General features: G+C 32.9%; 2 protein-coding genes across 4 annotated transcripts; one reads left to right on the plus strand and one right to left on the minus strand.

Moving 5' to 3' along the window:
* Positions 1-1658: 1658 nt before the first annotated feature.
* LOC107940090 (probable LRR receptor-like serine/threonine-protein kinase At2g16250) lies at positions 1659-7192 on the plus strand. Of its 2 annotated transcripts, none has more exons than XM_016873512.2 (5): positions 1659-2255; positions 2374-4352; positions 4440-4568; positions 5283-5311; positions 6211-7192. In XM_016873512.2, exons 2-5 carry the CDS (start codon positions 2413-2415, stop codon positions 6810-6812), a joined length of 2700 nt encoding a protein of 899 aa, XP_016729001.2. In that variant the 5' UTR covers positions 1659-2255; positions 2374-2412; the 3' UTR covers positions 6813-7192. The 2 variants fall into 2 exon arrangements, with proteins under 2 accessions (XP_016729001.2, XP_016729000.2); XM_016873511.2 differs by having other exon boundaries at positions 1689-2255; positions 2377-4352.
* A 981-nt stretch (positions 7193-8173) lies between these two features.
* LOC107940103 (5'-nucleotidase domain-containing protein 4) lies at positions 8174-14318 on the minus strand. 2 transcript variants are annotated; one of them, XM_016873529.2, is made up of 18 exons: positions 13786-13804; positions 13485-13571; positions 12689-13008; positions 12514-12591; positions 12169-12389; positions 11717-11809; positions 11453-11536; positions 11052-11168; positions 10817-10922; positions 10658-10720; positions 10494-10547; positions 10248-10305; positions 9879-9955; positions 9556-9626; positions 9412-9472; positions 9251-9310; positions 8742-8804; positions 8174-8462 (listed from the first exon to the last, which is right to left on the minus strand). In XM_016873529.2, the coding sequence occupies exons 3-18, from the start codon at positions 12923-12925 to the stop codon at positions 8340-8342; spliced, it is 1566 nt and encodes a 521-aa protein (XP_016729018.1). In that variant the 5' UTR covers positions 12926-13008; positions 13485-13571; positions 13786-13804; the 3' UTR covers positions 8174-8339. The 2 variants fall into 2 exon arrangements, with proteins under 2 accessions (XP_016729018.1, XP_016729017.1); XM_016873528.2 differs by lacking the exon at positions 13485-13571 and having other exon boundaries at positions 13786-14318.
* Positions 14319-15058: the final 740 nt, after the last annotated feature.

Genomic DNA, 15058 nt, shown 5'->3' on the forward strand with positions numbered 1-15058 from the left:
ATTAAAAATATAAAAATGGAAATAAATATATAAAAATTCAGAAATTTATATATAATCTAGAAAAAAATATAAATTATAAAAAAATATAAAAATAAAACTTAGAAAAAATATGATAATTGAAAAAAAAATTAGTTGAAATTAATAATATGATTACAAAAAAAATTAAAAAAGTTTTTAAAATATATAAAATATATAATTCAAATTCTAAAAAGCTATTTAAATTTCAAGTTTTTTTTTTTGCAATTACTTGAAATTTAAATACTTTTTAAATTTTTATAACATTTTTTAATTTTTTATATATTATTTTGAATTTTTAAAATTTATAATATTACAATTTTAATATTTTAATATTATAATTTTCTATTTTTAAATTTAAATTTAATATATTTATTTTAAATAAATCTAATTGCAATGTGGTATTTTTCATTGGCCAAAACATGCCATGTGGTGCTTTTTATTGGCCAAAGTTGTTTAACAATTTTTTTAACATCTGATAAATAAATGGACCTAAAATAAAAGAAATTGATACTTTAAGTACCAAATTGAGACAACAAATTTAAGTACCAAAATAGATAAGCATACTTCAAGGACTAAATCATAAATTAAGCCTTCTTAAAAATAAAAATACAATAATTACAAAGAGTACTAATAACATATTTTAACATATAGTTACAAATCCAAACTGACAACTTGGTATGGGAACAGAGAGAGTGGGCCAAAAGAAAGCAACTCCATTGATAATTCTTTTTCCGAGAAAAATTACAAATGAAATACTTAAAGAAAAGAAGACTTTAGGTCAAATTATGATTTTAGTCCCTCTATTATATTTAAATTATAAATTTAATCTCTATTCTTTAATTTGATACAATTTAATTTTATAATGTATTTACGAAGTCCATCTCCAAAATAATTAAACACTAAATAACTATTCTGCTTAAAATCCCAAAGTTGATTTTTTTCTCCTGCACGTTCTAGTTCATTATGCTGACGTAAACGTTTTTGCATTGAAAGGGTTCTTTTTCCGTAAAAATTTATGTCATCATTGGAAATTATTTAAATAAACTAATCACATTATAAAAGCAAAGATTAAGTAAAGTTGAGGGACTAAAATATTAATTTGACCAAAACTTTATCACTTCCCTTGTATTCTCAAATCGAAGATTTCATCTTTATACTTTAAATTTGCATGATTACGCTCTCAAAATTTTTGGTGTATTTTTAAGAAAAGATATCCACCCTAACATTTTAATTGGAGTAGTTAACTATTAATGACATTATAAAACGGTTTAAATGTAAAATTGGCTCTCAAACTATATCATTTTTTCATTTATGTATTTATATTTTTTTATTAAAAGTGGTACTTAAACTATCAATTTTGTCTCATTTTATGCCACGACATGATATCAGCCAATAAGAACCTGACATGTTACTAAACTTCATACACTTTTCTGAGTAAAACGAAATGAAGTTTACAATTTAGATACCACTCTTGACCAAAAAAAATTAAGTAGTTAAGTGAGAAAAACAGTATAGCTTAAAGAATAGTTTTGTTGTCTTTAGAGGATAAATTTACATTGAATTGAAGAATAAAAAAAATCCAAATTTGATAATAATAGAGGGACCAAAAACAGAAATGAACCAAAACACTTCACTACTCAACCTCATATCATTTCCCAAGCTTTTACAATTTGATTGACTACAAGCCGCAATGATATGAAACGAAAGCATTTCATTGTTTTTTCTTTTTCACAAATCATAATCACAAATTTTGTTGTTTACCTCAGCGGCCATTCACGACTAAAATCAAAGCACCTTTTTTTTCCCAGTTTTTCCAAGTCAATGGAAACAAAAATCATAAAAATCCATCCACCATTGAAGCTAAAAACCCCATTGCTTTGCTTTTTTTGCTGAGTTTTAAGTAAATTAGGAGTATAATTAAGTGAAAAGGGTGTTAAAGAATCTTTTCTACAGTTCATTGGAAGACCATTTTTTTTTTCATTAAATAGCTTCGGTGGATAGTGAAATGAAACCTTTTTTTTTTTTGAAACTCATTAATGGCTTATGACCCCCTATTCTCTTCAAAGCTCGTACCATCATTCTTTTATTCTTCTTTTTAAAAAAATTTCTCGGGAAACAAACAACAACCCTTTTTTAGCCATTTTAGTTAGCTTAGCTTAATCTTGAAGATTACCCTTTTTTAGCTATTTTTCATTGGTTAATTTTTTTTTTGGCAGAATTCAAGTTCGTGATCGAAGGTATGAATTTTACGAAGAAACAAAAAATTTCCCATTTCTTTATTTTTATTGGATAATTTAATGGTAATGAACAAGATAAGGAACTAATTTTTTTTTGTTTTTATTTTTTTAATTGAAGAAGATGACACAGAGCTTCATGAGGATTTAATTTACATCAATGGGAGCTCAAAGAAATGTGTTACCAATCTTATTTTTAGCTCTAATCTCGTTCTTGACTCATTCCGTGTTAACTCAGCGAGTTACAATAAACTCACAAACCGAACGGCGAGCATTACTCGACCTCCGTTCATCGTTGGGTCTCCGAGGCAAAGACTGGCCGATCAAAACCGACCCTTGCACCACCTGGACCGGTATCCGATGTCAAAACGGCACCGTTACGAACATCACCGTTTCCGGTTTAAGAAGAACCAGAATCGGACGGTTGTATCCCCGGTTCAACGTCGATTCATTGGTGAATTTGACCCGTTTAATCTCTTTCAACGCTTCCGGGTTCCATCTTCCCGGTTCAATCCCTGATTTGTTCGGAAACCGGTTGGTTCATCTCGAAGTACTTGATCTCCGATCATGTAATATCTCTGGTTCAATCCCTAGTTCACTCGGTAACTCGTTCCGACTCAGTTCTTTATATCTTAGTAACAATAACCTTGCTGGTTCAATCCCTTCCGTATTGGGTGAATTGAAGAACTTAAAATCACTTGATCTTTCGATTAATTCACTTACTGGGTCGATTCCATCAAGCTTTGGGTCACTTATAAACATTGAAAAGCTTCAACTTAGTTCAAATTACTTATCTGGGTCAATTCCACTTAGTTTATCTTCATTAAAAGCTCTTAAAGTCTTAAATGTCTCTGATAATAACCTCTCTGGTTCAATCCCTGTTCAATTTAGTAACCTTTCTAAGTTACTTGAACTTGATCTTAGTAAAAATTCATTGTATGGATCATTACCTGTTGAATTCACCATGTTGAAAAGCTTACAAAAGATGATAATCGAAAACAACGAGCTCGACGGTCGTTTACCGGTTGATTTGTTTTCGAATCTTGTTGAGTTACAAGTTGTGGATTTGAGTGGGAACAAGCTTGATGGTAATGTTAATGGTAGTTTTTGGTCAATGCCTAATTTGACTTTCTTCGATGTATCGAATAACAACTTTTCGGGTCATTTACCAGCTCCTAGTTCTAACCATAGTGTTGCTCCGGGTGCCGTGTTTAATTTGTCAAACAATCAGTTTTACGGAACTTTGGATTTTTCGCTCGGGATGTTCAAATTCATTGATGTATCGGGTAACTATTTGCAAGGCATAGTTAATGATGGTGAAAGGAATGCTAGTGTTAACATGAATTGCTTTTATCGACCAAACCAGAGGAGTTTGGATGATTGTAGGATCTTTTATAACGAAAGAGGGTTACATTTTGATAATTCTGGGGCACCACCATCAACTGCTGCGAAATCTAGTTCTGGGAGCCGAAGATGGATATTTATCTTGGCCGGAGTACTTGGTGGACTTGGCTTCATTTTACTTTTGGTATTGGTGCTAGTGCTGCTCTTGAGACGGTATAATACGGGGCTTATGAATCAAAGACGGAGTACCGATATAGGGCCTGTTCGGGAAAGTGATAGCGCCCCTCAACTTCCTAAAGATCCTACAAATGTATCCGGTTCCGGAGATCCATTCACATACGAGCAATTGCTCCGAGCAACCGGTAATTTTAGTGACACGAGTCTTATCAAGCATGGTCACTCAGGTGACTTATTCCGTGGCATCTTAGAAGGTGGTATCCCTGTGGTCATCAAAAAGGTCAATTCGAGCTCTTTCAAGAAAGAATCATATACCACGGAATTGGAATTATTCAGAAAGCTTTCTCATACGAGATTCATCCCGCTCTTGGGGCACTGCTTGGAGCATGAAACTGATAAGCTGTTGGTCTATAAGTATATGCCGAATGGAGATTTGGCTAATTCGTTTTACAGGGCTATCAACTCGGATGACGATAGTTTAAAGTCCTTGGATTGGATTACGAGGTTGAAAGTAGCTACCGGAGCTGCCGAAGGCCTATGCTACTTACACCATGAATGTAACCCTCCCCTGGTTCACAGGTAAATTTTATTACTTTCACGAGCTTCACAATTCCCTTTTCATTATAGTATCAATCATTAATTCTGTATTTACTTTTTTGGTTAAAGGGATATTCAAGCAAGCAGTATCCTTCTTGATGATAAATTTGAAGTGAGACTTGGAAGCTTGAGTGAAGTTCATTGCCAAGAAGGGGATACACACCAAAAGGTGCTCACGAGGTTGCTTCGGAAGCCGGGGTAAGTATCATACAAGTTACTCTATTTCACCTTTTTTTCGAGTTAGTATTAGTAGTTTTGAAACAACCGACTATACTCGGTTTTGCATTCTCTTCTTATATTCTAGCCTTTTAGTTTCGACTATACCCAGTTTTGCATCTTTCGGTATGCAGTTCCGGCACCCTATTGTTTTCACCAGTCTTTTTATCTTATAACGAAAGCACTTGGTACCGTATTGCTATGCATATTGTAAGCCGGGCCTTATTCAAGCCAATACATTGGAGTTAATACCGGATTGGCTCAAGGTTCATATGTAAGGTTGAATGATATAATCGAACCGTTAGTGGTTTGCAGGCCCAGTGAGTTGCCTGGCTCTTGACGAGTATGTTGTTTTTGACTGTTTGTGCTACGTTTGCATTTGCCGGGTTGTTTCCAATACATGTTTTACAGTATCGGTAATTTCAAAACTTGATATCCAAGGAAACCTAGACATGCACGAGGTTAGCCATACTAGTAATCCGACTCAGTTAAGTAATGGATAAGAGTTATAAACTTGTAAATGGAGTGATGAAATAGCTCGACACGTGTGTTTCTATTATTCATTAACATCCAATCTCAATGCGGCCTCGTAAATGTAAAACAATATGCATACAATCATCAAAGTTGTCAGGATTTGATCTCCGGTATTGTATATTTTGTTCAGAGATTTAATAAATTTCTCTTTGTGATATGCAGGACCTCCGAGCCAGGCCCCTCAGGTTCAGGTACCTAAAATTCTATTTCACGGTTCTTAATATATTTATTTATGTATACATTACCATTTAGTTTATGCGGGCGTGCGTATACTCTTTGTTGAGTAAAAGTACCGTGAATATCCTTTTACTAAGAGTCAGATTGCATTTTGGCCCTTTTACTTAAAAAATAGATAAATTAGTCCTTGTACATTAGATGAAAGAGCCAATTGGTTATTTCTGTTAAAAAATTCATCTATTTCTATTGTTAAAAACTGGCATGGCTAACAGAATAACTAGACAATTACTTGTGGCACACCACATGTACCTCATTCTAACATACATGAACCAGTTTTTAACATTAGAAATGGATAGAATTTTTGACAAAATGATTAGTTTGTTCTTTCATCTAACATACAAGAACTAATTTACTCATTTTTTGAGTAGAAGGGGCAAAGTGCAATCCAACTCCTATTACAATAGCCTCCATAGTACTTTTATCCTCTTTGTTGAAAATGATACGATTTGCATGGGGAACTATGAGTTATCCATAAAAACCATAGTTCCGGGCACAGGCGACGCCAGGGGAGCTGGCAGGGGACTTGGCCCCCTAAAAATAAAAAATTTCATTTTTAATCCCTTTAAAATAATAAAATTACAAATTAGTTTATAATAAAATTGCACTTTGACCCTCCAGAACTTGAAAAAATTATGTCTAGTCCCTTAAAAAATTATGGAATTATAAATTAATATATGATAAAATTACATTTTGACCGCTAAAAAAATTCTATAATTCAATTCGGGCTCCTCCCCCCAGAAATTTTTTTTGTCTTCGCCCTTGGTTTTGGGGTCAGAGATTCCGAAATATAAAACAATACATCATTTCATAGGCTTTTTTCAACATATTCTTATGTTTCTTTCGGAACGGACAGGTTCTACTTCAGCTACTTGCGCCTACGATGTGTATTGTTTCGGAAAAGTATTACTCGAGCTTATAACGGGGAAACTTGGGATCAGTAAAGTGGAAGATACATCTACGAAGGAATGGCTCGAGCAAACCTTACCATGCATCAGCATATATGATAAAGAAATGGTGACAAAAATCATGGACCCATCATTGATAGTAGATGAAGATCTATTAGAAGAAGTATGGGCAATGGCAATTATAGCAAGATCATGCCTTAATCCAAAACCATCAAAAAGGCCTTCAATGAAACATATACTTCGAGCATTGGAAAACCCGTTGAAAGTTGTACGAGAAGAGAGTTTTAGCTCCATGAAGCTAAGAACGACTTCATCGAGACGGTCATGGAACACAGCATTCTTTGGTAGTTGGAGACAAAGCTCGTCTGAGAACACCAACATTTCGGGTCAACAAAACCGAGAAGGTTTTAGTGGTATAAGGCAAGCAAGTAGAGTAGGTTCTCATAGTAGTGGGAATATCGATCACTCGTCTTCAAATAAAAGGTCTTCGAATGAAATTTTCCCTGAGCCAATCGACATACAGGACACGGAGAGGTTAGATGAGAACTAGCCGATCGAGTGTTTGCTATTTGTATCAAAGATTGTTAGTGCCGGTTCAACCTTCGGGTTTGATAGCTGTGTTACGAGGAAACCTTATAGGCTCCGACTAGGCCTAACCAAAGCAGCCTAAGCTGGCCATGACGACAAGATTGGGGAACTATCGAGTGATAGAGAATTTTTGGATATTTCAAAGCTTGTTTTGTAGTCAAATTTCTCATTACAAGCAGCATTTTTTCAGTGAATTTGTCACTTTCTATATAGAGTGTAAAGTTGCGTTAGTACTTTTTGTTGCATTATAAGTACTACCACAACACAATATTAAATTAGGGGAGAGCGTTCGATTTAACTGGTTTGATTAAAAAAATCTGAAATCCAAACTCGATTGGTCAATCTCATAGTTGAATCAATTAATCGACAGACTTGAGTTTTAATCGATTTAACATCAGTCAATTCGATTAATTAAACAAGTTGTACTCAATTTTTTTCCTTCTATGTACAATAACTTGTAGCAATTTGTTTAAAGTTTGATCAATGTTGTAAAAATTGGACAAATGATCAAATCAATTAGAGCATTAATTTTGGGTACAATTGTTGTTTAAATATAAATGGGTTGAACTGAAAGTTTTGTCCTAATTTTTATTTTTGGCATAATGATAAATTCAGTCTTCAATGTTTACATTTTTATAAATTTAACCCTTATTTTTTTTTAGCAAAATTTGACCATTAACATTTAATAAAGAGTTAAAATCACTTTTGACATAGCAAATTTTTTACCAATTTGTATCTGTTTGTTTTTTATTAAACCAACCCATCCGAACCGATTATAACATTACTTGTTTTGGTTATAAAACTTTTTTTTTTCAATTTAAGAAAAATATATATCAAAAGTTGATAAATTTGATAAATTAAATTATGAAAATTTATAATTAATAACCAATTAACTATAACATAATTGATAACCGATTTTTGCTCACCTCCTACGTTAGACAATACCACTAAACCAAAAAGTGATAAATCTCAAAATCATACATAAACAAAATATTAATTAAACTTTGTTCTAATATACAATTTTATATATGAAACTTTGATTTTATTCAATTGTCAAATTATTAACACAATTATTAATATGACATCATTTTAAATTTATATATTACATACCACAAATAATCATATTTATAACATGTATAATGAAATCAAAACTAATGTTTCACATATATATCTAAACCACAATTAAAATTTATGTATCAAATTACACATTGAATCTAATTGTTCCAAACCAAAAGGAAAAACAGAGAATCAAAATTAATTGACAAATTCTCTTGCATATCTGAACATATAATAGGGTGCAAAATCAAGGATCAAGACAAAAAGTACAAAAGCATATATGTATCTTTTTCAATCAAGTGAGAATTTAAATGAGTAAATTAAATACAGTAAAGAAAGCCATGATTGCATGGACAAGAACATAAAATGAAGATGTTGAGGCTATGTTTTTAAGCCTCCAAATATGGGTTTTTTGGGGTTTTGCTTTTTTTTTTCAAAGGGGAAGAATATGAAATTCATGGGGCATGAAATCTTCACTTGGTCTATAATACTTATCCGGGGAATACAAGCTTAAGTTGGAGACTTGGCTAGTGTATAGACAAGCAAATCTTTCGACCTGCATCGTGCAAAAAAAATTGAACAACTTCAGTAAATAACGAATAAAACGTTCCACACAGTTTTCTACAAAGTCCTATAACTCTGTTACGACCCACTGTATCATGCACATAAGTAGTTATTGTCCTCTTTGGATGACCAACCGGTCTCTCAAGGCTTTGCCACCCGAAGGTGCGAAATGAGAGTATCCAGTCAGCTGATGGGTCGTGAATCCAGTCAGCTGATGGGTCGTGATCAAACTCTTATAAGAAGGATGATGGATGGTTCGGTTTAGTCATACCTGATGGGCAAAGCGAGAATTTTGATAGCCAGTCTTCATGAGTTGTCCCCAGATCTTATGGAACTATTATGTGAAAAGATAAAATAAGCATTGTTAGTGCCTGGATTCAAGGTTGATCATGGGTAAAATATCAGAGCCCCTGGTACTAAACGTCCGATTGCATTTTGCCCCTTTTAAAAAAATAGGCAAATTAATCCTTAGATTAAAGAGCAAACTTGTCCATCTGTTAAAAATTCCATTCATTTTTACTATTAAAAACAAATCTCTATATGTCAGACATGTATCTATTTAGTTATTTCGTCAGCCACATCAGTTTTTAACAGTAAAAATGAATGAATTTTTTAACAAAAAAGACTAGTTTGCTCTTTAATCCAATGTATAGGGACTAATTTACCCATTCTTTTTAATAAATAAGGCAAACAGCAATCTGACAACTAGTTCAAGAGCCTTCATGGTATTTTTACCATTGCTCATACTATTAAGCGAATAGAAAAAGGAAGTTCCTCCACCTTTTGATGACACTCCCGTTGAGCTTGTTGATGAGCAAGTCGTGCTTGATCCCTTTGAGACTGTTTTAAGGAAGACATTGAACAAAAAAATCTGAGAAACCTTTAAATCGATATTTCATCAGGCGCTACATAAAATAGATCGATGACTTATATAGCCTAACCTCCAGTTCACCCAAAGCAGAAATCATTTTCTGTTTTTCATCATCACGAAAACTTTCAAATCTGAACAATAGGAATGCAACTCTTAACAACAACAAAAACCGAGTATTAATAACATACTTTTGAATGATAGAATAGGCACTTACTTAAGAGACCATTTCAAATGATGAATTTGATCTTCGACAAGATCACGCTCGTCCCTCAACAACCTTAGTTGCTGCATGAAAGCGTCAGTATTAATCGCAAGGGAAATAAAATACCAGTGGTAACAAATATGCATCAAAAGAAAAGCAGCAAGCAAAATGTTCATTACTAGAAAATCATTCAAGCTATGGAATTAATTGTTATTACAACAGATTCTTCTTGATGAATTATAAAAATTTACACCATATTATCCAAATAATATAAGATTGAAAGACCATTGCAACCAACTCAATTTAACATCATATAAAAAACATGTAAAACCCACCTTTCGCATATCTCTTAATTCCCAAAGCAATTTGACCTCCCTCTCAAGCTCTGGAACAACAAGCATTGTTCTCCATCCTAATCACAGGTAAATTACAAAATAAAAAGCACAATATTTGCTCATCTTAACAGCAATGAAAATAACATAACAGTCAATGAAAATAATGATGACAAACATACAGAAAATTAATTGAGGAGTGCATACTACAGAATCTAATTATATTCCATAGACTAGAAGTACTAATTGTCCCATTTAGATACCAAACTTCAAAGGTCAATCTCACGAGATTAAAATAAACAATAATGAACAATTTAAATGCTACAGAAAACAAGGAAAAAGGAGGGGATGAAGAATAAATATAATTCATACCAAGAACCTTCTTGCTCCGCAAAATATCTCCATAGATATGGTCACCAACATAAAGCACCTAAAAGAAGCAAGGAACTAATAGATAATGAAAGAAAAACAATGAAACAAGGACCTCCAAGTTGGACTCAGGGACCAAACTATGTTAGAGAATCTACTATGGACTTTAACAAGTGAAAGATTACATGAAAAGACAACATATGAAGACCACAACTCTTTTATGATTCACCAGATCAAACAAAGAATCACCTGTGAACTTGACTCTATAGAAAGCAACTTATGAAGATGAGCAACATTGCCACCCTGAAAAGTTGAAATAAATTTTAGTCGTAATCTCATAATATCTAATAATACCTTTGATATGAACAAAGAACAATCTGTCAATATCCAGTACTAGATAGTATCCAAAATACCTGGAAGACTCGGCAACTCTTGTTTAATCCCTTCAATAGAACTTCCGGCGATGTACTTCCCACCTTTTATCAAAAAATATGTTCAAATCACCAAATTACCATATGACATAGTCATACTACTGATTGAATCCAGAATTACGATAGTATATTTCAACCAACCTGGGGCATAGGAGTTCCATTGTCAGTATTGAGAAGCATTCCAGACTCAGGTTCAACCTCAAAAATATTTGCACGGTTCTCTTCATGAAAGAATCCAGGTTTTGCACTGTAAGGATACTTTCATCTTCAATGTCAGAAATCAAAGGATGAAAGCAGATAACATGTGTTGTAGATATTAATAAAAAGAAAAGAGAAACTATTACTAGTATTATGATGAACTAGGAGGAAACTAAACCTGCCAGTAACGACAACATCAAAATATTGGAGCCAATCAAAATTGCAACTGAGACTACCATCCAACGTATGAGATGCACAGAGAAAGTTCATTACAATATTTGTGTAGTCCCATAAACTGCAAGAGATGTCAATTGTTAACTTATCATTCTAAACAGCCTTAGAAAATGGAAGTCGGATATGGTAATACAAAGAAGCACTTGTACATACTTTCAATTAAAAAGCAAAAAACTCAAGAATCACTAAGTACAAAACCAAAACCATCTATAGCATGTGTGCCAAAATCTTCCAACATTAGGCAAAATCTCTTCAAAAAAAAAAAGGACAAGAAATTTGCATTGAATCCCTTACTACTTTTCATGCCTAAACAATGAAGATATGAAATCAGCAAGAGATATATACCTATTTGTCACCAAGAATGTAGAACGGCCAGAAGCCCTTAGCATTTTGAACATTGGTACTATAGAGGTATCTTCATTGATATACCTGACAATGAAATGGAAAACTAAATAAAAAAAAATCTCAAAATGCATTATCAGAAAATGTCCTAACAAATAAAAATCTGCCCCGTTTTGCCAGTTCCCTTGAATTTAAATAGAGATTGACAACCAATCTTAGTCTTAGTTGTAACTTAAAATTATAAAACCAATGTCACTGTTTAATTACCTTTTAGGATCCTTTGCAACCATCTGCTTTAAGGTTCCATCCCTGTGGCACAAATCAACAGCAGCACGAACATCTTTGTACATGTGGGAGTAACTGAAAGCATCATTTATAGTAGGGATTGCTCAATATACAAAACCTGATAAAAGGAATCAGGATTTAAGTATCTAACAGTTCTCACTTTATGTTATAATTGAGTGTCAAACCATGTAGCCTTTTTTTTTATATTACTGTTTGGCAATTATATAGTAGAATCAAATAAAAATTACAAACGTGTACTGCTTTCTAACCTAATATATCTCGTTAAAAACTACTACTAGCATGTGGTAACTACCTGTTACACTGATGGCAACTTTTCAAACATTATTTGAATTTTTCTAGAAGAGTAGAAAAAAGCAGTAACACAGAAATTTAAATAGTTATAGAATTCTTGAAGCAGTAGTTAAATTTCTTACTCAGCACCCTCAGGAACTTTTCCAGGATTATTGTCCTTATAGTCAACAAGTTGAGCAAACAAGTAAGCTTCAGCTAGTGAAAAGAGTGTATCAATGAGGGCATAATCTGGCTCATCAAAAGAATCCCGAATGAGCGTATTCCCATAGGTTCCAACTTTATCTTCCTTTGACAACTCTCTGAACCCATGGTATGCTACTTTAACATACTTATGTCGATCCATCTGTTAAAATGACAACCATCACAAGAAACAAACATAGTCAAGCACAGTAGACGACAGATAGCAACAGACAACTATTAATTCAAGCTGGCTAGAGATAACTGTAGCAGAAAATAAATGTGTCAACCTTTAAGATATTTCCTCTCTTTTTGTCTAGAACCAAGCCTCTAACCATGTACTTCGGATCAAAAGTCCACTCTAGTAACTGCATGAAATTTTATCCCTATCAGCATGCCTCCACATATCACTCAAAATCAACATTATTTCTCAGTTGGATGTAAAAACGCTTAAGCTTAACAAACCTCTGGAGGATAGCCCAAATCATACACCAATTTTCTGATTGTGCCTTCATACGCAAGGGACTCAAAAGTCTCAGGTTTATATTGTGCTAAGGTATAATCCATATCAAAGCCAACAGCAAGAATATTCTTCATATTCAGTGACCTGTTGCAGAAAATTTGCTTTCCTATATCAATTTTACATCCTCCTTCAGGAGATGACCATACATGCAGTCCCTCAACACCGTTGCTGTTGGCCATAAGATGAGATTGTGAAGCTTTATCACCTAAAATGGTCCCAGCACTATCGTCCTTTGAGTAGTGAGAGTTCGATTGATTAAACCCTGAATATATTAGCATGGAGAAAAGGAGGTTAGCACTAATGGTAAAAAAAAGATTCAATCCAATTCCCAAATCCATTAACATGTGTCTCATGCCAACAACAATCATCATGTCCCCAAAGAATGAATATTACCCAAAAGCCACTAGAAGCCTGGTTAATTAAACCAGCAACATATTCACAGCAATCATCTTAACATTTTCGATAGATTCATATGAGAATTCAAGTATTAGATATACAAACCAGCGAGATGACTCATACAATCAAATTAGTATGAACCTGAGTGCCTCATTATGCTGATAACACAAAGGTATTATTCGCTTCAGCGGCACCCAAAAAGGACAATACCTTTGCATTATCAACACAATATTACTCAATTAAAACCGTGAAGAAATTACAAAAAAAAAATCTTTTTAAAATCTAAAAACTGTACAATTTCCTAGAGACAAACAGGCAAGAAAGAAAACCTTGACATCTTACCTCAGAAGTCAAATCAAAAGATCAAACAGCGCACCCACGTTTAAGTTCCAAGCCTAAGAATCTTCCAACATATGCGCCAAGTAACACCTAAAAATTCCAATTCCTCAATCAAAACTAATCCAATTTTCCAACTAAATTAACTTTCAAACTCTATTATTCCCTCCAATTTTACACTTAAAACACCAAAAACGAAAACAATTTCCCTTAATCTCAACCACAACAAACCAAACAAAAAACAATCCAAAAAATGAAAAGGATAAATGCCACAACACATACTAAAAGATGAGCTAAGTAGTGTAACCTGCAGTGTGGATAGGTCTAATTTTGGCGGGAAATCCAGTGGAGAATCGAAGTATACGGGAAGAAAAAGGAGCGGGAAATTTAGGGGAGAAGAGGGATAAGCAAAAGGCAACGTTCTTCTTGGGAATTCTCATTGTGGTGGAATTAAATAGGCATTGTTGAGAAATTAAGTGCTAAACTGAAAAGACAAAAAAAGAAAAAAAGAAAAAGAGAATCTGATTCTGATTCTGATGACGAACACAAAAATTTATTGGGAATGTGGGAATACAAGTTGGTGATTAGATTTGTAGATAAACAACGACACGAGGAAGAATGGAAGGTGAAAAGACGAGTTAACAATTAAATTGAATTAAATTGTTCTCTGTTTGGGGGAAAGGAAAATTAATTTAAAAGGAAAGAAAAGGGGAATATTATTATTCCCATATATGAAATTGGAATCGGAATCGAAACTAGATAATGAATTAATTATCCATTTGTTTGGTTAATTGGGAAAAACGTGGAAGAGAACAAAAGGGAGGGAATTCAATTCTTTCTGATCTGAAATTTCTCGCTCTATACTGGGAAAAAGAAAATGAAAATGAAATAGGTATAATTTTAGTTTTAGTCCTTATAATATGTTAAAATTTGAGATTTATTTTGGGTAAGCTACTACTCAACTATTAGTAAATTTATTTTTTGGTCACCCGATTATGAGAAGTTACAAAATGATCACTTGACTATTTGGTTTTGTCTTTTTTGGTCACCCAACTATCTTGAAGTTTTGGGTGTTTTCATTTTTACATTAACTCACTAGTGACAAAAAATACAAAATTGAATAGTTGGGTGGCTAAAAAAAATTTATTAATAATTAGATGATTACTAGTGTAGTTGACCCGATTTAATTTCTCCTTTTATAATGCTAATAGTAGCGGTTAGACCTACTCATAAGTTGAGTTATCTACTAAAGCTCAAAGGTCTAGAAATTTAAGAAGATTTAGATAAAAAAATATTAGGTTCAAAAAATAAATTTGAGCAACAAAATTAAACCCATTTAGAATAGGAATTGAATTTGAGCTTAAACATTCAAAGTCCGAGCTCAGCTCGGGACGTCCTCTAATTTTATAACATATTATATTATATTTGTATATTGTTAATTTTATAACACATAAATTTTAAATTTATAGTAATATATAAAATATAAACATTAAAAAATATTAAGGTGTCTATATATAAAGTTTTAATAGATTAAAAGATATATAAAATTATTAAATATTAAATTAAAAATAATATAGTAA

This window comes from Gossypium hirsutum, chromosome D06 (genome assembly GCF_007990345.1).
Source record: "Gossypium hirsutum isolate 1008001.06 chromosome D06, Gossypium_hirsutum_v2.1, whole genome shotgun sequence".
Lineage (NCBI taxonomy): Eukaryota > Viridiplantae > Streptophyta > Magnoliopsida > Malvales > Malvaceae > Gossypium > Gossypium hirsutum.